Below are 25,079 nucleotides of genomic sequence, written 5' to 3'. Positions count from 1 at the left end.
ACGGTGGTTAGATCCCTATTTCATGGGGTGTCCCCCAGCCCTGGGGGCTGGGGTGGAAGCTCCATCATCCCTGCAGGTGGGGCTGCTGTGTAAGTTATTTTTGTACATGTCCCGGTGTGGGTTCTGAGGCCGCTTCCCCTTCCCTCTCAACCCTACCATATGAATTGTACAGAATATTGCTATTGAATTCGGGACTGTCTTTCCCTTGCCTTTATATTACATTAAACATATATGAATCTTCCTTTTTCTTCTTGTGTTCCCCGAGGGGTGCCTGGCACCCGGGTTCCGGCCACACTGTTGCTCTGGTGTCCCTGGCGGCCCAGCCTCTGCTGGTCTTTTCGACGCCAGGCCAGCTCAGCTCCCAGCAGCTCCCAGGCTCAGCTCCTGGGCCCCTGAGGCCGGCGGATAGTAGGGCAGGAAGAGGCTCTCAGAGGCGCAGCTCCTCAGGGCGTGGTACGTGTGGAGCAGCAGCCGTGGGAAGCGGTTTGTGAAGTACTGGACGAAGCTGTCAGGGACGGGGCCCAGCACCTGCCGTACCTCGGCCGGGAGCTCCCTGTAGTGATGCTTCTGGAGGGGTCGGAGCAGAGAGCCCGGGCTTAGCTGGACCAGGCCTCCCCACCTTCCAGGCCCCTCCCAAGCCCTGGAACACACCTTGTTTCTCACAGCACGGAGCAGGTCTCGCACCGACGTCCCCTTATATGACCGGAACCTCTTCAGATCTGTGGACGGGGAGGTCATTGGCACAGCCGTCCCCACTGGGCTCCCCTCGGCCTCCCGGGCCACCGGAGTCTGGCCTCTACCTGTGTGCAGCGGCACCGAGATGTGCTTGTGCCAGTCACTCCGGACCACCTCAGCGCCACCCGCCTCCAGCGCCGTCACCAGCGGCCCCTGCTCAGGCTCCTTCTCCAGCCAGTCGCTGGCGTCCTAGGACCCACAGCTCCTGAGCCTCCTGAGCGGGCTCGGAGGCCACAGGCCAGGAGTGTCCTATGGCTGGGGCAGTGCAGCAGCCGAAGCTGCTCGGGTTAGGGTAAGTATTATTGCCTCCTATGGAGTGTGGCTTCTCTGTGCTGTGTGGGGTGTAATCCAACTGGTGACAGAGGTGCTGTCGTCCCCGTTTTACAGATGAGCAAGGAGGCTCAAGGTCACACAAGTGGAATGGGCTGTCTGGGCACGAGTATAGCAGGAGTGACGACTAGGGCTGAAAGGAACAGGGTCTAGCCTCACATGAGGGGCAGCTGGGCTGGGGAAGCAGTGCTGAGGAGACCGTGCAGTGCCAGGATGGCAGTGTTCGGGAGTCTGGGCTCTGCCTTGATTGAGATAAGGATCTGGGCTGCCTGGAACAGGTAGACGAGTCTCTTTTCCCCCAACCAATCTGGCTTCCCCTCTCTTGTTGCTCAGGACCCAAACTTGGGACTTTCTGGGGCCGCTCCCCAGATTTCCTCCTGACCTGGAAGAACTGGAGCTGCTTGGCTCTGCTCCAAAAGAAGGGGTGGGCCAGCACCTGGTGAGCAGAGGGACGAGCCTGTGGCAGGGGGCTCAGCATGGCCTCCACCAGGTTCCAGGCAACAACCTTGTCTGTAGGGGCAAGAGGGAGGGACGGCTTCAGGCCCGCGCAGGCTCTGCCCTGCTTCCTCCCTCCTCTGCCAGCCCAGGTCCCCCTCACCGTGGGCCTCTTCCTCCAGGTGAGCCAGGCAGGGAGAGCCTGCAAGGATGTTTGCCTGGCGATAAAGACTCTCTCCGAAGGGGTGGCTGCCACTGGAAAGCACATAGTAGAACACGCAGCCTGCAGAGAAGATGTCCACTGCGCTGGTCTGGGGGCCAGAGGGACGAGCATAAGGAGGAAGTCTCTGCTCCAGGAAGTCTGCCGGGCTACATTCTCCCCAGGGCTGATATGGCAGCTGGGGATCTGGCTCGGACTAGGACACAAGGACGCTTCCCAAGAGGCACCCTCTTGGCCCTAGATCCCCTCCCCTCTGCACTGTTGAAAGGGACCCACGGTTTTCATCCAAAACCTCTGCCCCTACTGAGCCTCTAGTTTAGGTTTCCAAGTGTCATTCCTCCAGGTCTGGTGGGCAGCACAAACCAAGTGAAGCTGGGCACGCATGAGGTGGTCAGGCAGCGGTGAGGACTGTATGATCTGTTGCTGGCCCTGTCCACACATGGCCACTGGCACTTAGCTCCAGCTGGTTGCCTCCAGGGGACTTTCTCGGTGGCAGAGCTTTGATTTTCCAAGTGAATCCAGAAATCTAGACTTTCATGTGCAATTTCCCAGAAGTTAAAATATTGGCTGCTAATTTAAAAAATCAAAACCTGCACTGGCTCCTAACATCAGTGCTTTGGTCCTTGGGCCTCCAGGTTGCCAATCCTAGCTTTCTCTAAACTTCAGGGGTGGGGTGGCTTTGCCTGGTGTGTTACTCTCATCCATGCCTCTGACTTTCCCCTACACACCAACTCAAAAATCTATAATCCTGGGGTCTCCAACTCAAGTGTCTCTGGGGGTCAGACACTGCTCTGTGCTCCAGTTACATCACCTCATGTGATGCTCCCCCAAACCCTCCGCATCTGGGTGGCTCTCCACGCTGGCTACACATTACAGTCACTGGGGGTCAGCTACTGGGTGTGGGGCCTGGGCACCTCAATTTTTTTCAAGTTCCCCAGTGATTGTGGATCACAGTAGAGATGAAAACTATTCTCTAGTTCAGAGTTTCTCAACCTCAGTACTACTGACATTTTGGACCAGATAATTCGTCCTGGGGGACCGTCTTGTGCATTGTAGGATGTTTCGCAAGCATCCCTGGCCTCTGCCCATTAGACGGCAGTAACAAGCCTCCCTTCCCCTGCCAAGTGTGACATCCAAAAATGTCTCCAGACATTGCCCAAAGGTGGCAAAAATCATCCCTGGTTGAGAACCATACCCTAGGTAAGAAGGGAGGAATTATCCCCACTTTACAGATGAAGAAACAGGCTTGGAGGAGTGACTGAAGGTCACACAGCGGGCCCAGACAGGAGAGGCACTGGGCAGGGAATGATTCCTGTGGCCTCGGGCGGCGGGAGGACTCACGGGGCTGTCTGGGGGCAGGAGCTGCAGGAGCTCGGGTGCCATCCAGCCTTCTGTACCGGGGACGCCTGAACGGAGGCTGAAGCTGCAGTGGCCAGCGGGCAGCTTCTTGCAGAGGCCAAAGTCTGAGAGGACCACTCTGCCTCGGCCCTGGCTGTCGGGCCCCGTAATGAGGACGTTGCCGGGCTTCAGGTCCCGGTGCACTGTGAGAGCGGAGCAGAGCTGAGAGCTGAGGGGGGAGTCGGGAGCTTGGATGGAGGGCGGGAGGGGCCGGTACCTATGTGTAAGGAATGCAGGTGGGCCAGGCCCGCCATCAGCTGCTGCAGCGCCATCCCGGGCTCCAGGCCCCAGCGGTCCGTCTCCAGGTGTTCCACATACTGGGGAGCAGCGAGAGGCAGAGCGTCACCCCGCGGCCCAGGACCCTGCCCCCCGCCCACCCCTGAGCACAGGCTTCACCTCCCGCAGCGAGGCCCGGCAGAGCTCCAGGGCGATGTAGTGGAACTGCGGTCCCCGCTCGGTGCAGAAGTAGCGGAGCACGTTGGGGTGCCTGTCAGACTCCTGCAGCATCTGCACCTCCCGCCGGACCAGGCCGAAGCACTCACGGAGGAGCCGCTTGACCGCCACGGCCCGCCCTTCGAACCGTCCCCTAGGAGGTGGCGAGCGGAGGTCCAGAGGGCAGACGAAGGCAAAGGTTAGGAACTGTGCCCACCTCGGGGGTTCTCGGAAAGAATGGCTCTCCAAGGGACGGTGGCCATCCCCAGCCTGGCTCCTGGCTGCCGCTCACCGGAAAACGAAAGTCCCGCCTGCCCCGCGGCCCAGCACGTCCTTGGGATTGAAGGAAATCTTCCCCACCACGGTGAGCTGCTCGGCTGGGGGGAGGGGAGGGGGGGTCTCAGGGAGCCTCTGCCCACGGTCGCCACCCTGCCCAGTCCCGGCTCCCCCACCTCGGCCCTTCTCCGGCCTCCCCCTTCCACGCCCCGCCTGGTGCCAGACTGCTTGAGTCCAGTGTCTCGTGCTGCCACTCAATCCGTGTGAACTTGGGCGAGTGACTTAACCGCTGTGCCCTGGTCCTCTCATCTGTAAAGTGGGACCTATGTCAAGGATCCTGCACAATATTATCGTGAGGATTAATGGAAGAAAGGGTCGGGGAGAGGTTCACTCTACTGTCCTCTTTTATCCTTCTCCCTGTTTTGGCATCTTCTGCCCAGGTTTCTTTCCTTTACCCACCTCCACCAGTTATAAACCCTTTTAACTAAGGAATTCGCTTCAAACAGGAAGGTGAGTTTTGGCAGCCGTAAGCGTGCGGAGGGTGAATGCTATTGCAGAAAAGACTGTCCTGGAAGAGGGCGGGGCGGGGTCAGTGGGTGTTTGGATGCTGAGCTGTCCCAGAGTTAGTTCTAGGGCAGCAGGGATTCCCCAGAAGGCCTTGGTTTCCTGTTAAGAAGGATGGGGTTGGACTGTTACTGCTCTTCCTATTGGGTTGCTTGCGAGAGACCCCTCACAATGCACCAAGCTGCACCTTGCTCAGATCCAAGGGGCCCCATGCTCACAGCTAAGTGTATCTGGCGCCCCTAGAGTTGTGTGCCCCTCCGTGGCCCTGAGAACACTCTCCTTAGGAAGAGCTGCCAGCTTTAGTCTCTCTAATCAGCTCTAGGAAAAGCAAATGAAAATCAGCATCAGGGATCAGTGAGAAAAGTATTAAGCTGTCCCTCAGCACTGCTCTGGATTATTGGCTTAAACAGTCACTCTCATCTCCTGACAAGATGCAAGCAGTAACCAAAATTTGTATACCATGGACACTCAGGCGTGTGGGCCCAGGGCCTTGCTGGAAGCACATCGCCCACAAGTAAGATGGGCCTGTCTCTCCGGCAGCTCAGGAAGCAGGGACAGAGCTGCGGGAAAGCCTATTTGAACCAGCCATGATCATCTGGCTCCAGATGAGGGTCCCTGAGCACTTCCGACCCCTCTTCTGTACCACTTGCTTCGTTCTGCTGCGTTTCCGGTCTCTTACGTGTCTGCCTTCCCTGCTCTGGATGCCCTTGGCATGAGGTGAAGACTTGCTATGTGCTTTCTGGGTTAGATTCAGAACTAACTCTAGATTCAGGAGCACCCTCAATGCCGGGATGGAGGCCAGACTTCTGGCCCTGAATGCAGAAATAATGAGCCGGGGGGCTTCCCTGGTGGCGCAGTGATTAAGAATCTGCCTGCCAATGCAGCGGACACAGTTTCGAGCCCTGGTCCGGGAAGATCCCACATGCCACGGAGCAACTAAGCCCGCGTGCCACAACTACTGAAGCCCACGCACCTAGAGCCCGTGCTCCACAACCAGAGGCCACCGCAATGAGAAGCCCGCGAAGCCTGTGCACTGCAACGAAGAGTAGCCCCCACTTGCCGCAACTAGAGAAAGTATGGGCGCAGCAGCGAAGACCCAATGCAGCCAAAAATAAGTTTTTAAAAATAATAATAATGAGCCGGGAGGCTCAGTCTGCACAAACATATTCACCATTTGCTCAGCCTTCTATATCATGATAATGGAGAAGCAGCAAATGCAGGAGAGAAGTTCTAAAGTAATCAAAAGTTGTCACATGATAGGGAAGCAGTGTACAGTCAGAATTCCCTCTGAAAACCTCAAGAACATGTGATGTATTGTGTTGCTTCTTGTACACGGGTTGGGAAACCATTAAACTGGTCACCTGTTTTCATGGGTATTGCCAAAATGCAAACAGAGGCAACATCCCAGAGTTGACCTGCTTTTGAGTTCCTGAGCTGCTACTTACTGGCTTTGTGAGTCTGGGGTGGAGTGCCATGAACCTTTCATTTTCTCTTCCATAAAATCAGCGTTATGATAGTATCCACCTCACAAAAATGTTGTGACTATCATACGAGTTCATGCATGCACAGCATTTAGGAAAGTGCCCGGTACACAGTAAGCGCTATATAAATGTTAGCTCTCAGTGTTAACTCTGGTTCAGGCTTGATTGCGCCCACTTGCCGCTGAACGTACCATGTAGCCAGTGGTCCTGGAGGACACCCAGCCAAGCACGTGTAGATGGATTTGTGGAGGTTAAATGAGAGTGGGACAGGACTCCACTGTAGATTTTGTGAACCATAAAAAGGTCCCGAGGAACGTTCCCGCACCAAGAGGAGAAGCAAGATTTCCAAGGTCAGAGTTCCTGACATAGATGTCCTAAGAATAAGAATAGGCTGCCACATGGTGCCAGTGTGGCGGGGGCTTTTTTGGAGAGTGGTTCTCGAAGCTTTTCTGCCATCTGCCACATTCGTTTATTTGACTCTCCCTGCACTAAAGATTTTTGATACACTGGACTCCATATTGTTGCCTATTGGATGGGCAAGTCCCAGCCTATTAATTCTGCCTGTTCCTCACACCTGCTCGGCACATATTCACTCCATATATATTTATTGAGTTGAGAAGGGCTGTTTAAGAACCTGCAGTGGCCACTCAGTCACTGGCTCAACAGATATTCCCTGAGCCATGCTCTGGGTCAAGATTGCAGCAGTAAGCAAGGCAGGCTGAGCCCGAGCACCTGTTCTCCAGTTTACCACAGTCCCATCACGCCCTATTCTCTCTCCTATGTGGCTGCTTCACTTGTTTACTTTATCCACCTGACCTACCCATGAGCATGAGATTGCCACCTTCCTTTCAGCTTCCGGAATGTGTACCCTGCTTCCTCTCATCTCTGAACCTTCGCCTGTGCTACTGGTGCCACCTGGACTGCTGCTGTCCCCCTCCTCCCTGTTCACCTGGGTAATTCCTTATCCTTGGGATCACAGCTTAGACTTGCCTTTCAGGACAATTCCCATGTCCCCATGTCTGAGCTACATGCCCCTCCTTTGTGTTCCTATAGCTCCCTGTATCCTCCCCAACCCCATCACAGCATTTATCACAGAGCCTAGTAACAGCCTGTCCTTTCCTGGCTTTGCCTAGAGGTCATGAAAACACCAAAGTAAAGTTTATGAAAACTTTAAACGAAGAAAGTGAAAGAAATAGAAAGATTTCTTTTCAATTCCAGAGGGAATCCAGTATTATAAAGAGATTGTTACCACTGAGTTTTGTAACAAAGGTACCAAGCTCTAGCTGGGATTCTTGTCCTGAAGCACTGATATCACTTTGATTATTTTCTTATAGTGAGTAAAGAAGTTTAAGTGTTTTATATATCAAGGATGAGCCAGGGCTGGGATTCAACATCTTTTTTTCTCCTCCTCTGAGGATTATTGGTATCTGCGGACTCACAAGGGGACTGAGACGTCTGGGGAAGGAATTCCATCCTGTCAGTGACTGGGACCGTGGACCGGGGTTGTGAGGGACACCTGAACGATGATGGCAGGAGGAACAGCGAGGTCATTTGACGAGAACCACCTGGGACAAGGTGGAGTCTGGGTCATCTGGGGAAGACTTGTCTCGAGTCAGAAGGTCCAAGGAGATGAGTGTTTCAGGGTGCAGTGGGGTGAGTATTACTTGGACCCACCCAGAGCCAGTAAAGTGACTGGAACTGCAGCTCTCAGGGCTCAGGCAACTAGGCAGTGGGGGGCTTTCTACAAGAGCTGAGCCCCGAGGAAGAGAGCTGCTTCCCTCTCAGCACAGGGAGGCGAACGCAAGGGGGAACTTTGGGAGCAGCACGGGAGCCGCACGCCAAGCATGGGGCGGACTTCACGCTGAGTTAAGGACACAGCAGAGTGGCTCCAAGGCTCCAAGGCAGTGGTTTGAGCAGTGACAGGAGGGTCCAGCAGCAGTTCACACAAAGGGCCGAGGCCAGCCCAGCCCGGAGCCAAAGAAACAGGAGAGAAGTAGCCTGGACTGACCACTAAAAGCATGTGGAAGTTCCCCTGGGGCATCCCACAGATTCCAGAGGAAGCTTGAAAGGGCTTGTTTATAGGATGAAATTGGGAAAAGAGAAGAGAAACGTTTAAAAAATAAAAAGCCCTAAAGAGAAAAGGAACAAAATGGTACCTAGGTGATTTACTATTATTATTACCAAATATGATGTTATTTTAACACAAATATTAGTAACATCACATAGTCTGATTTAATAGTAATGGTGATGTAACCTCTCGTCATGAAGTGATGTCATGGGGTGGGTGTTATCATTCCCATTTGACAGATGAGAGAACTGAAGCTCAGAGGAGTGAAGCAGTTCATCAAAGTTAACAGTTAGTAGAGTTAGATCTATACCCAGTTCTATCTGCATGCAGGGTCCTTGAACATAACGACAACAGTAAAAATGATGGCAAACATTTTTAGAGGGCTCAACTACATAGCAGGCACTATTTGACGTTCTCTCCTATTAACTCATTTAGGCCTGGCTACCCCACTATAGTGGCTTCTAATCCACCGACTTTGAAGCTAAACCTTCCCCTCTCTTTTGTCCCTGACTTTGTCCTTTCCTGTTCATGTAAGCTCACCTTCGGGGTCTTCAAGTGGCTGGTCTTGCTCTGGGGGGTTTTGAAACCTCTTGTGGCTCCGTGGGGTGGCCCCGGAGGGCTGAGACTGAGCATCCCGTGAGATGTGAGAAGGGCCTGCAGGTGCCAGGGAGGCCTGCTGCCGCTGCTTCTCTGCCAGCTGCTGTTGCTGCTGCTGAAACATGGGGGCCTAAGAGGGCCCAGCCTTGGCCAGCCCCTGACCCATGATGGGCCCAGAAGCTGTGCCTGAGATGGCCTGTCCCTGGAGCACTGGCATAAAGAGCACAGTATCAAGGGCTCTGGGAGCTGCTAAGAGGACAGCAGGGGGCAGAATTGGATCTGGGTGAGGGAGAAAGTTGCCAAGTGGTCTTGGAGAGGAGGACCAGAGTTCCCCCTAGGAAGACCATGAGATGGGCCTGAGGCCAGGGATGATGGGCTTACCTGCCTCATCAGGAAGAGAATCCATCCTCCCAGGAGGAGAGCAGTGAGGCTGGCTGCCAGCAGGTCTTGGGGTCCCAGTCCTGGATGCAGGTCTGGGGTTTTCTCTTTAGGATGCAGCTCCAGGTTCGAAGGTTCCTCCCGGCTCAGGCTCAGGAGCTGGGGACAAAGAACCTTTCACTCTTAGAAGCCCCTCCCACTGTGGAACCCCTAACCCTTCTTCATGACCCAGTATAGGGCTGGGCTTAGCTGAAGGGGTGAGGAGTGAGTGGTGGGAAACCTGGCACTCTCCATGGTGCTGAAACACCATGGTGCCCCAGTAGACTGGTCTTTCAGACCTAGCTGAGGACAAGCAATCTCCTGGGGTATCACTAAAAATTCAGATATCTACCTCCAGAGATTCTGAATTCAGGGGGCGTTGGAGTGGGCTCCTAGGTGATTCTGATAAGCAACCAGATTTGAGAATTATGTTTCCAGGTCATGCCTGTTCCTTCTAAACTTGAACTATTGGCAACTCTTGTCCAGTCCTCTCCCAGAAGGACATGCTTTTATAGTTTTTCCGTTTTCATTTTCTCACTTGATAAATATTTTGTAAACTTTAAATTGAAGAAGAATAAAGAAAACTGTGACCCATGTTTCACAATTTAGATAGCCAATATCTTTTTAACACTTCTAACACTCTTCTGGCAATAACAACAAATGAAAGTTTTCCTTCCGAGAAATTGTGAGGTCAGTTGACCCACCCCCGAATGTTATTCCTAGAAGCCTGAGGAAGAGGTCCAAGGGCTGCCCCCGCCCGCTGCCGCACCTCCCCCCATGCCCTCTGCCCCTCTAGCACTGACCTCCAAGAAGAGAGCTGGGGCCTGGGTGCCCCCTGAGGGTCTGGTCCCAGAAGTCCCACTCCCTGGCGTGGGATGGAATCTCAGCATGGTGGTGTGCAGGACTGGGGGTGGCTCATGGTGTCCTAAGGGGCAGGGAAAATGTCAATGCGTTGGAGGTGATCTCAGCCTTCCAGCTCATAAACTGAGCTCACAGGTCCTTTATCTACTCTAAATTTGGGTAGAGGGGGTCTTACCAATGAGAAGCCACTGGCTAGGGAGGGCCGTACTGCCTGAGGGGTATCTGACAGCAGTGCTAGGTGAGCCCTCTCGCTCTCCTGAGACTTGGAGTGTCACCTCATCTGTGGTAGGGCCATCCGTGGGGGCCAGGGTCAGTCCACGAGGCTATGGCAGAAGGTGGAGAGTCAGGAGTGGTGGGGGGAGACTTCTCTCCTGCTCCATCCCCTCTTTCCAGCCCCTCAGAGAACCCTTCTCACCACTAGGGCCACCCCTGTGTGAACCAGTGCTTTAGACACATAGAAGCCAGCTTCATCCTTCCCCACATACAGCGTCATCCTAGTGGGGGAGAGGAAAAGGGGGAGAAGAATGAGTGATGGTGGTGGGTAGTTTCAGTCACCATAGTACCCGTGTCCTTGTATTATCCCCGCCCACACTGACTCTGGGCTGGGCCAAGTGACTTGCTTTGGCCAGTGAGACAATAGCAGATGTGACACAAACACAGTCTTGAGAAATGCTTGTGCACTGGAGTTTGCCCTCTCATGGGGTTCTTTGGAACCCCGGGACCACCAAAGAAGAAAACCCAGGCTAGTCTGCGGGGGCATGAGAGACCTCATTTGACATCCCATAGGCTAAATAGTCCACCAACTACGAGAGAGCTGAGTGAAGCTATTCTAGATTGTCCAGGCCCAGCCAAGCCACCATCTGGCTGCTCAGACCAGAAAACCACCCAGCTGACCCACAGAATCTTGAAAAATAATGAATGTTTGTTTGTTTTGAAGCTCTAAATTTTGGGGCTGATTTGTTATATAGCAAAAGCTAACTGATAACAAGCTCTATAGTCATTGTTTCTAAATCTATTTCTAGCCCAGACCTCTTCCATGAGCTCAATCTTCTAAATCTGAACTCATCTCCTCATTCCTTAGCTGCTCCTCCCCCCTTCTTCCCCCACTTCCTCCTCACCCCCACCACTTCCTCCTCCAGTGCTCCCTACCTTTGAAAACGACCGCACTCACGTGCCTCTAGAAACCTGAGCATAATGGTTGACTCCTTGCTCTAATCACCAAATTCGTACTGGTTTTTCCTCTTAATATCTGTTACCCTCCACTTATTTCCATCTCTAGCGTTTCTGCCTGGTCCAAAGTGTCTTCATCTCCTGCCTGAACTAATGCAATATTCTGTGAACACTTCCTCCCCACAACTCTAAGATACTCTTCACACTGCAGCCAGTTATCTTTCTGAAATGAAAATATGATCAAATCACTTCTTTGCCTAAAACCCTCTAGTGGCTTCTCCTTAGCCTTGTCCCAAACCCTTTAAATGATCCTACAAGATCCCTGTTTAGCAGCCTCAGACCTTATTCTGTGCTCAGAGCTGTGCTCCAGCCTTATTTATTTTGTTAATTTAATCTGTTCCCTGGTTGCCATGATCTCTCTCTCTCTCTCTCTGTCTCTCTCTCTCTCGTTTCCTCTTCATCCTTTAGGTTTCAACTTATAGGTCCCTTCCTCTAGGAAGCTTTCTATGATTACCTTCTGCCCCCAGTCTTGATTTCAGTACCCTTCCTATACATTCCCATGACACCCTATACTTCTCTTATCTCATCCTTTATCATACCATATAATGATTACGTCTTTACATACCTGTCTCCCCCACTAGACTCTGAGATTTCTGTAGGTAGGAACACTGGCTGTATTACTGTACTCCCAGAGCCTAGCAAGCAATTGCTACATAGCAAGTGCTCAATTAATATTTGTGGGATGAACTGAAAGAACGGATAATCCCCAATTTTCCTAGTCTGTCTCCCGGCTCCCCAAGATGGGGACACTAATGTATTTGGTGTTGCAAGGAAGGGTCATATTTAAAGTTTTTAACAATCAGTAAACACATAGTACCTACTAAGCTTAACAGGTGCCCGCTGTAGCACTGGGGTGGAGACATGGAGGCCCCTCCTAGGCCAGACTTTACCCTATCAGTTGCTGAACAGTGGGGCCAGCCAGGGGGTCCTGGGAGCACATGGGGGGTGGTGCAGGGCACTGGTTATTTACGAAACTGCTTGAAATATTTTGACCCCTGGTTCAGCTGTACTGGCGTGTCATGGTCAGACATCACACCTGCCCATTGGACCTGGGCTACAACACTTGCAGAAGCTCCTCCCCAGTCCCCAGGTGTGGGCACTTACAGCAGCTGGGTGTCTAAGGCAGAGAAGTGAGTGGCGGTGTCCTGGGGGCCTGAGGCGGGCAGTTGGATGTGGCCCCAGCGGAGAGCAAGGAAGTGCAGGGTGTCCCGAGCCAGTGTGAGATGGGGCAGCTGGCGCAGGCTGTCCTGGTGCCATGTGTAGATGCCCACCACAGGTACGCCTAAGTCCTGGGTCCACAGCACCGCCCCGCTTCCTGGGTCCACCGTTAGCAGCAGGCCCATCCCACAGGATGCCAGGTAGCTCGTGTCTGCCAAGAAAAATGGCTGAGGAGATGTGGTCAGGGAGCCCTGACCTGAGGCACCTTGGAGCATCTTGAGGTGGGGAAGCTCCTCTGAGGGTGGGCCATCAGGAGGGCCACTCAGGTACATGGAGGTCAGGTGAGATCACCTGGAGGGTAATCAGGACATAGGAAGTTCACTGGGTCACTTTGATCAGGGTCAACTGGCAGCTGTGTAAGACGTAGGGGGTCAGTCATGGTCATCCAAAGGCGACTCAGGTGTGTGAATCAGTCCTTGTCGCTTAGGATGTGGGGTAGTCAGTCATGGTCTGGCTGCTGGTCAATCAGGGTGGTCTGGAGACATGTGGGTAGCGTGGAAGTCATTTAGAAGGTGAAGGGTGTCAGCCAGGGGCCCTGTGGGTGTCACCTGTGGTGTGTCAAGGTCGCCTGCATGAGTTCTCACGTGGAATGGTGGAGTCAGGGTCTGAGGGGTGGCTTGGGGCACCTTTGGGGTCACTCAGGCATTTGGGAAGGAGAGTTATTATTTTTTTAAAAACACAACATGATTATATTTTAATACACAACTAAAATACAACTAAAACACCATAGTAAATTGATGGCAATAAAATATGGCATTTCATTTGCATTGCCTGACAAATGGTCAGCATCCTTAGTCATAAATGAGTTCTTAGAAACCAGTAACAAAGACACTGATATACCAAGGGAAATGAAACAAAAAAATAATAAAGAAGAAGATGAAATAACCCAAGTGACTAGAAGGATTAAGCATATATGAAGATGACTGAGCTGAACAATAACAGAAGAAAAGAGGCAATTTCTTTGTAATATCATATTACCAAAGATTAAAAATCTAACATTTGTACAGTTTTAGGAAACATAGGGAAGGACAGTTATAATATCAAGGGGGTGGTGAGTCTGGGGGAGGTCACTTAGGGTCATCTGTCAGGGGTCGTTCAACATTTGGGGGACTGCTCAGGGTGTGCAGGGGTTGTTTGGGGTCACTCAGGAGGTGGGGAGCACCCAGGGTGACCTGGCTGGGCTCATTGGGAGTGCAGAGGAATTAGGATGTTAAGAGCTGCTCAGGGTACAGGAGGGTCAGGCTGGGTGTCGAGAGGGGTCACTTAGGGCTGTCTGTCAAGGGTGCGTCATTCAGTACGTGGGGTCCCTCAGGAGTTCAGGTGGGTCAGAATGTGGTGGGGCTTGGTCGTGGATACCACTCAGGGTTCCCTGAGTTGGGGACCTTGCTCCAAGATGGAGCCAGAGAAGGGAGGCACTCACATTTCCCAGGTGAGCCATCCACGGGGGCTGCTGCGTAGCGGCGGTAGGTGGTGTTCCAGCGCAGGGCTGGGGCCCTGGGGTCATGCATGGTGACCGTGTACTCTGGGGACACCCAGAAGCAGGGTTACCAGGAGCGCCCACGAGGTGCTCCTCTACTCCCACCCGGGGGACATCATCTCATGGGGGCGGGGGCTTCCCAAGCACCCAGCCTGGAGGCCAGAGTCTTCAAGCAGCATCAGGATAGCAGAAACCAGGTCTGTTTTGGTCACTTCTGTGTCCCCCACTCCTTGTTCAGTGCTCAGGGAAGTGTTTGTTGACTGACAGAGTGATTGACTGGCCTGGACCCAGCGTGGATAGCAATTGCCAGGCCTGGGCAGAGCAAAAGCGGGGCTGCCCAGAGCTCGGGGAGCAGCTGGGGCCTGACTCACGGGTCCGGCCGATGTAGAGGCGGGGGGTAGAGGGTCGCTCTGTGGTCAGGGTCATCTGCGTCTTCCCTGATTCAGGGTCCACCACAAACCAGGCATCCTGCTTCCGGCCTGTGGAGGTGGGAAATGTGCTCACTCTCAAGATGGCCTGGAGAGGGTGTGCAGCCTCTCCGTGCTGTGCCTAGCTGGCCTGTCCTGACCTAGGTCCAGTCCCTGCTGGACCAGGACTCCAGGCTGAGAGATGCTTACCTGTGTAGAAGACGCCGTCAGAGCTGCGACAGGGGGAGGCATGAACCAGCTCGGGGATGGTGAACGGCAGTCTCTGGGGAGTGGAAACAGCAGAGAAGCACATACAACCTATTCATTAGGTACAATTATTATCATATCCATTCCCAGAGGGGCTAAGTAATGTGGCTAATATCACACAGCTGGTAAGTAGCAGAGCCAGGCCTTGAGCGTAGCCAGTTAGTTTCCCTCACACTTAACCACTCTGCTACACAACAACTTAAGGAGCTGCAGAAAATCCCACTCCCAGTGCCAAGATGCCACCTGATCACATGATGCTGGCCTGACCACCTCAAAAACACTTGCTGAGACTTGAAAACTTCAGTGGCCATGACAGCCTTGGAGAGGCTGGGGAACTGTTCCACTCAAGAGACATGAGGACCAAATGCAAGTGGTGATCTTGGTTTGGGTTCTGGACTGGAAACAATGAAGCACACCATTAGGAACTTGACAAAATTAATATGGATTGTGGATTAGATAACACTATTGTATCAATGTTAAATCTGCTGATTTTGATAATTTACACTCAGGCTATGTAGGAGAAAATCCTTGTTTTAGGAATACACAATGATGCTTTAGGAGTAAAGGAGCATAATGTCTGCAACTCATTCTCAGATAGTTCAGAAAAAAATTTTATATACACATGTGTAATGTTATCCATCTATTAAGAGAGAATGATAAAGTGAAAGTGATAAGATGTTAAAAATTGATGCATCTGGGTAAAGGGAATAAACAATTGCTCTGAACTATCTTTGCATTTTTTCCTTACATTTGAAATTATATCAAAGTGAAAAAGATCCCCAAACTCCACATACAGAGCTCTTGCCAGACAGCACCCCAGGCACAAGCAAGTACTGAGGGAAAGAGAGTCGGGACTTCCCGGGGGCTCAGTCAGGATGGACAACAAAAGAAGTCCATACAACCTATAGTTGGTACGGTTAGTGCATGACAGGGGGAGCACATGAAGTTGAGGGTACCTGATGCAGATGTGGGGGACTGAAGATGGACTGATGGAAGAAGTTCAGTTGTTTATTCATTCATTCAACAACCGTTTAATGAGCACCTATTACTAGCCAGGTGCTAGGACTCTGTTGTAACCAAGACTGACCAAGTGCACTTCTGCACAGAGTTACATTTCTGGTGTGTGTGTGTGATAATAAACAAACAAAAACACATAAACCATAATGCCAGGTAGTGGTAAATATTAAAACAAACTCAGAGAACTAGGATAGACACTGATTTGAGATGTGATTTCACATAATGTGCCCAGCTAGGGAGTAAGAACCCAAGCCAAGGGAGGAGTGAGCCACAGGGTCATGTGGAGGGAGAGTGCTCTGGGCAGAGGGACAGAATGCTGAGGCCAACGGCAGGGCCACCTACCAACTGGCATGTTCAAGGAACAGCAAGGAGGCCAGTGCACCAGGAGTGGGGATGGAGAGGGGCAGAGTGGCCAAAAGTGAGGTCAGCTGGAGGCAAGATCACGGATTGGGAAGGAGTTTGGCTATTAAATTGGGACTTGAGGGGTGAGTAGGAAACAGCCAGGGGAAGGGGAGCACTTCTCACAAATATTCTGCTTCTTCTTCTGGGCTCCTGGTGGATTATATTTCTTTTCCTGCTTAAAGTGGGCACAGCCATGAGACTTGCTTTAGCCAGAGGGAGGGAGCAGAAGAGACCAGGTCCACGTGGATACTACAAGAGCCAGGTGTGCTTCACCTCATTCTCCTTTTCTGCTTTGGTGACTGAGAAGCCTCGGTTGCGGTGGAGTGTCTAACAGCTTGGGTCTCCAGTAGACCACAGTGTACAGAGCCCCCGGGGGACCAACGCTGGTCACACGCTGTAAGCAGGAAGCAAGCTCTATGGAGCCACGGAGATTTGTGTGCTGCGGCTCATCCTGACTGAGTTGGGGAAATAGAGGCAGAATGGAAGAGGGTTCCAGACTCTTTGGGACAAGCTGGGTGAAGCCCCAGAGCTGGCACATTCAATAAGTTGATCGGTGTGTGTGCAGGTGTGTGCAGGCATGGGTGCCTGTAGGTGAGCGAAGAGACGGCACAAGTGAGCTGGCCCTGGTGTGCTTTGTCAGGGCGACTGGACTTTATCCCAGATGCAGGGAGAGTGATGTGACTCACCGCCGCACCTGCCCATAAGACCCAGTGATGACCCCCAGAGCTGGATGGACTGGAGGTCCACTCTCCACCCGGCCCTCCCCATGGGAGACATACTTGTTTAGATTCCATCAGTGGGCGCCCTGTGCTCTGGCTTCCAGTCGGGGGCTGGGATACGGGGAGGGGGCAGAATCAGGGCGAGTGTTCCTGGGTCTCCTCTCCACAGGGTCATCGAGGGCTGGCTGTGTCCCTCCCCCAAAGGCCTCAGCTCCTTCCAGGTGGTCCTCTCCTCAAGCCCCCCTCTGGATCCTTCCCCTCCTCTGAGCTTAGGGCTGATAAATGGCACCCCACGGTATGGGCCATAGGACACAGCACCCTGCCCTGCGGTTTCCTACCTCGGCCCACACCTTTGTAGGGAATCCCGTTAATAAAACTGCCTCAAACTCTCCCGTTGTAGTGTGCCACCTGTTTGCTGGGACCTTGCCTGCTTACATACTAACATTTCTTACCAATTCGGTTTCCTAAATCTCATGCGTAAGACCATCCTGGTAGGCATCCCATGGCACAGTCAGAATTCTGACACTGCCTGACTCTGCGCTTGGCCACGTGACCAGCTTTGGCTGATGAGACTTTAGCGAATGCGATACAGTCGGCCCTCCCTATCCGCTGGCTCCGAACCCACAGATTCAGTCAAATGCAGATTGAAAATATTTGGGGAAAAAAAGTTCCAGAAAGTTTCAAAGAGCAAAACTTGTATTTGCCGCACACTTGGCAACTATTTACATACCATTTACGTTGTATTAGATATTATAAGTAATCTAGAGATGGTTTAAAGTATATGGAAGGGGGACTTCCCTGGTGGTCCAGTGGGTGAGACTCCACGTTGCCAGTGCAGGGGGCCCGGGTTCGATCTCTGGTCGGGGAACTAGATCCCGCATGTGTGCCGCAGCTAAAAGATCCCACATGCTGCAACTAAATAAAGATCCCGCATGCAACAACTAAGACCAGGCACAGCCAAAGTAAATAAATAAATATTAAAAAAATAAAGTATATGGGAGGATGCGTGTAGGTTATATGCAGATACTATGCCATTCTATATAAGGGACTTGAGCATCCTTGGATTTTGGTGGTGGGAGATGATTGACCCGTGGATACCAAGGGACGACTGTATAAGCAAAGCTTGAAAAATGCTCATACACTGGCCTCGCCCTCTCTTGCTGCTTCTGGCTCCCTTGTTGATACCATGTGAACAAGCCCAGGCTTGCCTGTTAAAAGATGAGAGACCCCTGGCCCAGTTGCCCGCATCAAAAGCCAGCCAACTACCAACCAGTTTTCAGAAAGAGAGCCGGCTGACCGGCAGCGGACCACAGATGCTTGGGCAAACTCAGTCAAGGCCACCCAGCTGAGTCCAGCCTAAACTGTCATCTCACAAAATTATGAGTTAAATAAATTGTTTGTATTTTATGTTTGAGTTTTGGGGCAATTTGTTATTTAGCACAAGCTAACTGATACGTAGGTTTCCCCTTAAAACCCTCAGAGTCCCCTGGAGAACCCCACGTGACGCCCTCAGAGGCCTGACAGTCATCCGGTCAGCCTGCTCTGCAGACACAGCCAGAGTCACCCTACCAACCCCTTTCAACAGACCCCTCCAGACAGCCTTCCCCCAGTGCTCTCAGACTTCACCCTCTGCAGGACACTTGGATTCTGACCATACAGCCCTGCACCCTTTCAGTGCTCTGGCTAACAGAAGCCCTGACCCTCACCCATCCCAAGCACTGTAGGAAACACACCATTAATCCCTGTTGCTTCTGCGTCCCCAAGATGTACAGGCTGCCATCAGCTGGGTCTGAGAGAAAGGCTGTCCTGTGGGGCAGAGAGGAACGGGAGAAGGTTGGGTGCACACCCCCTGGTTCCAAGAGGGCCTCCAACTTCCCTGCCAGTAGGGGCCCACCCTCGAAGGAGGCACCACAGAGCTCCAGACCCAAATCTTTTCCCTTACTTCCAGCCCACCCGCCCCTCCAGGCAACTATGGCTTCCCCATCTCTCAGTTGCCCGCTCCTTGGGGTCCACTTACTCTGTGACGTACATTGGCCCCTGGATGATGGGATCTGTAGGGACAGGGACATGGGCATGAGTAGACTCCCCGTGGAAAGGCATACCTCACATTGGTGCTTATTGGGTGCCAGACACCAAGCCAAGCATTTGTCATGAGTGTAATGTAATCTTCCCAAGAACTCTGTGAGGCCCCATTTTACAGGTGAGGACATTGAGGCTCAGAGAGGTGAAGTGACTTTCCCAAAGTCACACAGCTGGTAAGTGGTAAAGCTGCCTGCGGACACCTGCTTATTGGATTCTAGACCCCATGTTCTCATCGTCCACGCCAAGGTGACCTCCCCCCAACGCGAGATCCAAGGAGGGAGGAGTGACTGCCCTTGCTTACCGTCTTTCAGCGTCCACTTCAAGTCCCCTGTCTTCTTGATCAGTGCGTGGAGACTTCCATCCAGGGTGGACACGAACAGGAGGTTCTCTGGCGTGAAGGTCTGAACCTGCAGTGGAAACAAAGTCACCTCTTCTGAGAGGCCTGGGATCGCCCTAGTGCTTGCTCCAGGCAGGGCTGGCTGTGACTCCCCTTCCCCTAGAGGGAAACAGAGAAAGAAGGAAGGAGGATTGGGGAAGCTGTTGGCTCCACCCACTGATCTCCACGACCCTAGAGAGGGGTCATGGTGGGAGCCGGTGGGCCTGGCTCCTTTACAAAAGGACTTCAGTAACCCTCACAGCCTCCCTAAGAGATTGGTGCTATTATTCTCACCATTGCACAGGTGAAGGAGACTAAGGCTCAGGAAGGTTAGGTAATTAGCCTCCAGCCACACAGATAAATGGCAGAACCGGGACTTGAACCACCATCTCTCTGGTTCCAGTGCCCGGTCCCTTTCTCCTTTGCCTCCCCCAACCCATTCCGTCTCCCCAGACCGGCCCAGCTGCTTTTGGTGCCAGGCCCCCTGGACCAAGTGCGAGGGTGGCCAAGGGAGGGAGGGCTTGTGCTTGGACTTGAACCACCATCTCTCTGGTTCCAGTGCCCGGTCCCTTTCTCCTTTGCCTCCCCCAACCCATTCCGTCTCCCCAGACCGGCCCAGCTGCTTTTGGTGCCAGGCTCCAGCAGGCCCCCTGGACCAAGTGCGGGGGTGGCCAAGGGAGGGAGGGCTGGTGCCGCCCTGCGTCTGGCCCCTGCTGGGCTAACTCACCTGCTCCAGCCCTTCCTTGAGCAAACAGGGTGGGGCTGAGCTCCTAGCAGGAACCCTAACATCCGGGTGGCCTAGCCGCACCCCTGCAAAGGCCACATCCTGCTCCAGGACCCTCAGGCTTGGGGCCAAGCCAATGGTTCTGAAGTAGAGTCAGGAAACTTCCTTCGGGTCCTCTCTTCTCCGGACCTGTTTTGTGAGCGGCAGTGTGGCAGGAGGGAGAGTGATCTGGAGAAGACGCTGCGGACTGATTGCCCACTGCTGAGTTTCGTTTGACCATCATCGTTTTTAAAATGTCGTTTATAATTAGCTACCAAGTTTTTAAAAATTGGAAAGATTTCACTTAAAAAAAAAATCAAGATTTCTCATTTTTCTCATTTCTAGTTTTTTTCTCATTTTTTCTGGAAACACGCGATCTGGCCAGACTGTGCGCACATCCTTACTTGGCAACCATCGGGTGGGTCCTGAGCTGGAAGTGGGCACGGAGTGGCATGAGCAGGTGCCTCTATGATCCCAATAACTGCTCTGGGGACTCCAGGCTGGACACGTGGATTCTAGTCCTGGCTTTGCCTTCTCACTGCATTTCTGTAAGACTGGGCTTTTCCACTCCTGGCAAGGCTGCACCAGATACCCATACCTCCGGCTTATTTATCCCAGAGGTTGTGAATCAGGGGTCCAGTCACGGGTAAGGGGGGGAGCCTTGTGATCCGCCTGGATTTGTCTGTAAAGCTGGGTGTATGGGCGCATTTCTCGACAGAGGACCTTCAAGTGGATCCAAAGTTCCAAGGAAGCCGGGGTTCCAGAAGTTTTACGAGGCCTGGCAGGAAAGCGAGGGTCCCCTCCCTCCACTCCCACCCCCATGCTGCAGGATGCGCGGGGTGTTGGGTCTACCTGCGCTCTTCCGCGCGGGCAAGTCTCTCCAGCTCGTGGGGCAACCGGCAACTCCCCAAAGCTAGGAATTTTTCTCAGGCCAGGGGCCGCCTTGGGGCGACCCGGACCCGGGGGAGGGAGAGGCGCCCGCTGTGGTCCCGCCGCGCCCCAGCCGTCTGCGACCCCGGCCCCGACCTTGGAGGCTCCGCGTCCGCCCGCTTCTCACCTGTGGCCCGAGCGTCCCGAGCAGCGCCGCGAGCTGCAGCAGGAACGGGGACCAAGGGCCGGATCCCCGGGCCGCGCTCGCCATAGCCCGCATAGACGGCGTCCACACAGCTGTCCTGGTCCCCGGGGCCACCAGGGGACCGCACGGCTCCCGCCCAGCAGGAAGAGACTCCGCCCCGGGCTGGGCCAGTTGGGCACGCAGGGGCCGGGGCGCAACCTCAGTCCGTAATTCTGCTCTTTCCCCTCCCTTCCCATCGCACTCACACCTGCACCCCTCGGTCACCCCGCAAGGGATGGCTCTGAGCTTTCCTGGAAAAGGGATTTTACCAACGGCGGCCCTTATGGAGAATGTACCACCTGCCAAGTATTGTACCAAGTGCTTTACATCCATCATTAACTCACTTAATCTTTACAGCATTCCCCATGTAACAGCTGGGGCTCAGAACTGGGATTCAGATTCAGATGTCTGACCTCAGAGCTTGTGCTCTTTGTTACTATGCCAGTGGCCTCTACTGAGAAATGATAAACGACAGATTAATTGGTTGGTTCAGTTATTCATTCAATAGATATTTATCTATTATCCCAGGCTGGGAAGCAGGAGAGATAAGATCTCTGTTTTCATAGAACTTGCAGATTCCTAAGCGTTAGATATCAAATGCACACATGAAAGGCTGCCTGGCTATGGCCGTTACAGTCCTAGCTGCAGGCAGACTTGGTTCAGGGAGGGCCTGCAGGGGTCCAGCTGGTTTTCAAGTTTTGACTCATTCATTTCTCCTTCTTTGTGTAAAAATCCCTGCTGATTTGAGGGTCGTGCAGCCGGGCTCTGCCACCATCTCCCCCTCCTCCTCTGTCATCCTTGGCCCTCCGGTCACACCGCCCACAGTCAATGAAGACTTTGCTGGCTGGCCCATAGCTTTCATCCCCACCCCCAATTCTGCTGTCATCTCTGGTGTCTTCAGTGTCACCTGCTCCTGCACGCTGACCCTGACCCACACTGCAATCAGCTCATGGTCACCCAGGCTTGCCCAAGTAACCCCAAGTCAATCTTGCGTGGCTGGCATCTGCATTCCCCAGCTGCTGGGCAGGGGGGAGTGCTAGGGGCTCACGGGGGCCTGCTTCTCTACAGAATTGCCCTTGGCCACTGGGGCAGCCCAGTGCCCCCTGCCCATGACTGACGGACATGGGGTACAAAAGACTGGCCCTTTTGCCTCGAGGTGGGACCAACTCTGTGGTGCAGTTTGTGCTCGAGAGGTCCCCGTGTGATGAGGCTGAAGCCGGTCTCCAGCTGAGACCCCTCCTTCCTTGGCTCTTCCCCCTGCCCCATCCTGCTTCCCTCACTCCCCTTCTCTTAAAGAGTTCTTCCCGACATGTCACTTGAGCAAGAATCCCTGTCTCAGGCTCTGTTTACAAGAACCTGCCAAACCTAAGGCATCCTCTAACCACATTGTCCTCAACTGTAGCCTTGGAGAGCCCGACTCCCTCATGGTGCAGAAACCTCTTTTAGAAATATGTACATCATGAAGTCTTTGGTTACTCCTTCACGCTTAGCTCATCCAATACCCTCAAACCTAACTTCATAACAAAAGTGGTTGCTTGCCACTCTAGAGACCAACCCAAGCTACTGGACATGTGAATGAGCCCTTCTTTATGCTTTATATTTTGCACTGTACACTTGTTTTGGAAGGTGCATTGTGTTTGTTAATTATGCTTGGATTCACAGGAATTTCTCATGCGATAAATTTGATTTGCATAGACTACAAACTACAAGTGAACTGGTTTAGATAATTTGTGTGTGTGTGATATAAGTAATATCCGTTTTAGAAACTTTGCAAAATTCAAAAAATATATATAAATAAGAAAAGAACACTCATTCATTGTTCCACCTCTTGGAAACACAGCATCTCTGTTAACATTCTGTCGTATTTCCCCCAGTGTTGTTTTTTTCCTGCGCCTATACGTCTGGCGGGTACTGTGTTGAAATATTAACAGTGTTTTCCATTCTAGAGCTTCTATTTCCCCTGACAGCCCTTACTCTATTTGAGTGAGGCTGCTCTGAATTTATTGCCTCAGTGAAGGGATGAGGAAGCAGAAAGAGAGAAAAAGAAGCTTCTTCTACCTTTTGGGTATTTGTATAACTCTTGGCATGAACCTAGACTTAAGAGAATGAATAATGAGAGTAGAACAGATTCCCTAGACATGGAGAGGATAAGGAGTAGAAAGGAGAGAGAAGATGCTGCAGGTCTCTGAGAAAGGGGGACCACTCTGCAGTCCCCTCACCCAAGGACGGGACCCCATGTGAACGTGCGGGACCCAAGGGCGAGGGGATCCGTGTCTCACTTCTGGGTGGAGATGCTGCGTGCTATGTCTGGGCAGAGAGCGGGTGCTAGGGAGGTTTCCACTGCTTAGTGTGATATGGAGGTGGGCGGAGGTTTTCTACATGCCCGAGGGAGAGAGAGAGAGAGAGAGAGAGAGGGAAAGGCTCTACATAAAGAAAAAAGGACAATGCAGTAGAGACCAGTAAGGACAAGAGATAGGACACAATGAGACCATGGGCATCTCAGGGGATGGCGGCTGGGGCAGATCATGACAAGGACTCGGTGCCGTCTTGCTTCCTGGCACTATGTAAACTCTATGGAATTTAAACCCACCCTGGAGAAAAGCTGGGAGAAGCCAGATGGGAATGAATTTCTTCCACCTGGCACAAGGGAGCTTAAAATAAAAAGTTAAATTGAGTTATAAAGATAAACACTTACATTTATTTGCCACACCTCGGTTTGTGCTCTGCTTCTGGACACATACATAAACCAATAACGTTTCCCCATTCTAGTAAAAGAATGGAAAAAACAGAAATGGTAATGGGAAAAATATTCCAATCATGATAGATAGCAATAAAAAGAAAGTCCTTAGGAATAAATTTAACTAGAAAGGCACAGGACCTATATGAAAACTATAAAGTCTTATGAAGACTGTAAAACAAAATGTGAACAAATAAAAAGATACGACTATGTGGGAACACTTAATGTGATTAAAATATTTATTCTCTCTAAATTAAATTGTAAGTGTAATGAAATTCCATTATTGCTATAATACTAAATCTACTCCACGGTCTTTAAAACTTGGTTAAAATTGGGACTTCCCTGGTGGTGCAGCTGTTAAGAATCTGCCTGCCAATGCAGGGGACACTGGTTCGAGCCCTGGTCCAGGAAGATCCCACATGCCATGGAGCAAATAAGCCCGTGCGTTGCAACTACTGAGCCTACACTCTAGAGACCGCGTGCCACTACTACTGAAGCCCATGTGCCCTAGAGCCCGTGAGCTACAACTACTGAAGCCTGCGTGCTACAACTACTGAAGCCCGCGTGCCTAGAGCCCGTGCTGCGCAGCAAGAGAAGCCACCGCAATGAGAAGCCCGGGCACCGCAACGAAGAGTAGCCCCCGATCGCCGCAACTAGAGAAAGCCCACGCGCAGCAACGAAGACCCAACGCAGTCATAAATAAATAAATGTATGGAAAAAATATTTGGCTAAAATAAAGATCATATATAAGAATAATGCCTGAGAATAGGCAAGAAAAGTGTGAAAATTAAGAATAATGAGAAGGGGGCTTGTCTTTCAGGGTATAAGAACATACCGTAAAAACTACAGTATCAATATAATTTCAGCACAGGAGTTGACAAATAGAAAAATATGTCAGTGGGATCAAATAGAGAATCCAGAAATATATATCCACATATTTGAGAATTTAATAAATAATAAAGATAATATTTTAATTCACTGGAAAATTCAATAAATGCCATGGCATAATTTATCCATCAGGAAGAAAGTAAATCTTTCTCACTCTTCTTTTAAAAATAGATTTTATTTTTTAGAGCAGTTTTAGGTTCATAGCAAAATTGAATGGAAGGTCCAGAGATCTCCCATATACTTCTTGCCCTTAAAATTGCAGAGCTGGCTCCATTATTTACATCCCCCACTAGAATGGTGACTTTGTTACAAGTGATGAACCTACGTTGACACATCATTATCACCCAAAGTCCACAGTTTAGGGTTCACGCTTGGGTTGTACATTCTCTTGCACAAATGTACAGTGACAGGTATACATCGTTATAGTGTAATACACCACTGTATTTTCATTGCCCTAAAAACGCTCTGTGCTCTGCCTGTTCATCCCTCTCCCCCCTTCAATCTCTGGTAACCACTGATCTTTTTACTGTCGCCGTAGTTTTGCCTTTTCCAGGATGTCATGTAGTTG

At 51.9% G+C, this 25,079-nt stretch overlaps 1 protein-coding gene across 2 annotated transcripts; it reads right to left on the bottom strand.

Moving 5' to 3' along the window:
• Positions 1 to 182: 182 nt before the first annotated feature.
• Positions 183 to 20,922, bottom strand: ERN2 (endoplasmic reticulum to nucleus signaling 2). 2 transcript variants are annotated; one of them, XM_024744534.1, is made up of 22 exons: positions 20,830 to 20,922; positions 18,935 to 19,040; positions 18,569 to 18,602; positions 18,285 to 18,357; positions 14,357 to 14,429; positions 14,111 to 14,218; positions 13,683 to 13,784; positions 12,149 to 12,413; positions 10,230 to 10,308; positions 9,990 to 10,137; positions 9,757 to 9,878; positions 8,918 to 9,073; positions 8,480 to 8,648; positions 3,843 to 3,927; positions 3,515 to 3,704; positions 3,336 to 3,435; positions 3,062 to 3,261; positions 1,664 to 1,811; positions 1,448 to 1,575; positions 801 to 924; positions 652 to 719; positions 183 to 567 (listed from the first exon to the last, which is right to left on the bottom strand). In XM_024744534.1, the coding sequence occupies exons 1-22, from the start codon at positions 20,920 to 20,922 to the stop codon at positions 355 to 357; spliced, it is 2,784 nt and encodes a 927-aa protein (XP_024600302.1). In that variant the 3' UTR covers positions 183 to 354. The 2 variants fall into 2 exon arrangements, with proteins under 2 accessions (XP_024600302.1, XP_024600303.1); XM_024744535.1 differs by lacking the exon at positions 8,918 to 9,073 and having other exon boundaries at positions 20,830 to 20,913.
• Positions 20,923 to 25,079: the final 4,157 nt, after the last annotated feature.

Source organism: Neophocaena asiaeorientalis, unplaced genomic scaffold (genome assembly GCF_003031525.2).
Source record: "Neophocaena asiaeorientalis asiaeorientalis breed wild unplaced genomic scaffold, Neophocaena_asiaeorientalis_V1.1 scaffold91, whole genome shotgun sequence".
Taxonomy (NCBI): domain Eukaryota; kingdom Metazoa; phylum Chordata; class Mammalia; order Artiodactyla; family Phocoenidae; genus Neophocaena; species Neophocaena asiaeorientalis.
The sequence above is the reverse complement of the archived record's forward strand: the minus strand, read 5'-3'. Positions and strand labels throughout refer to the sequence as shown.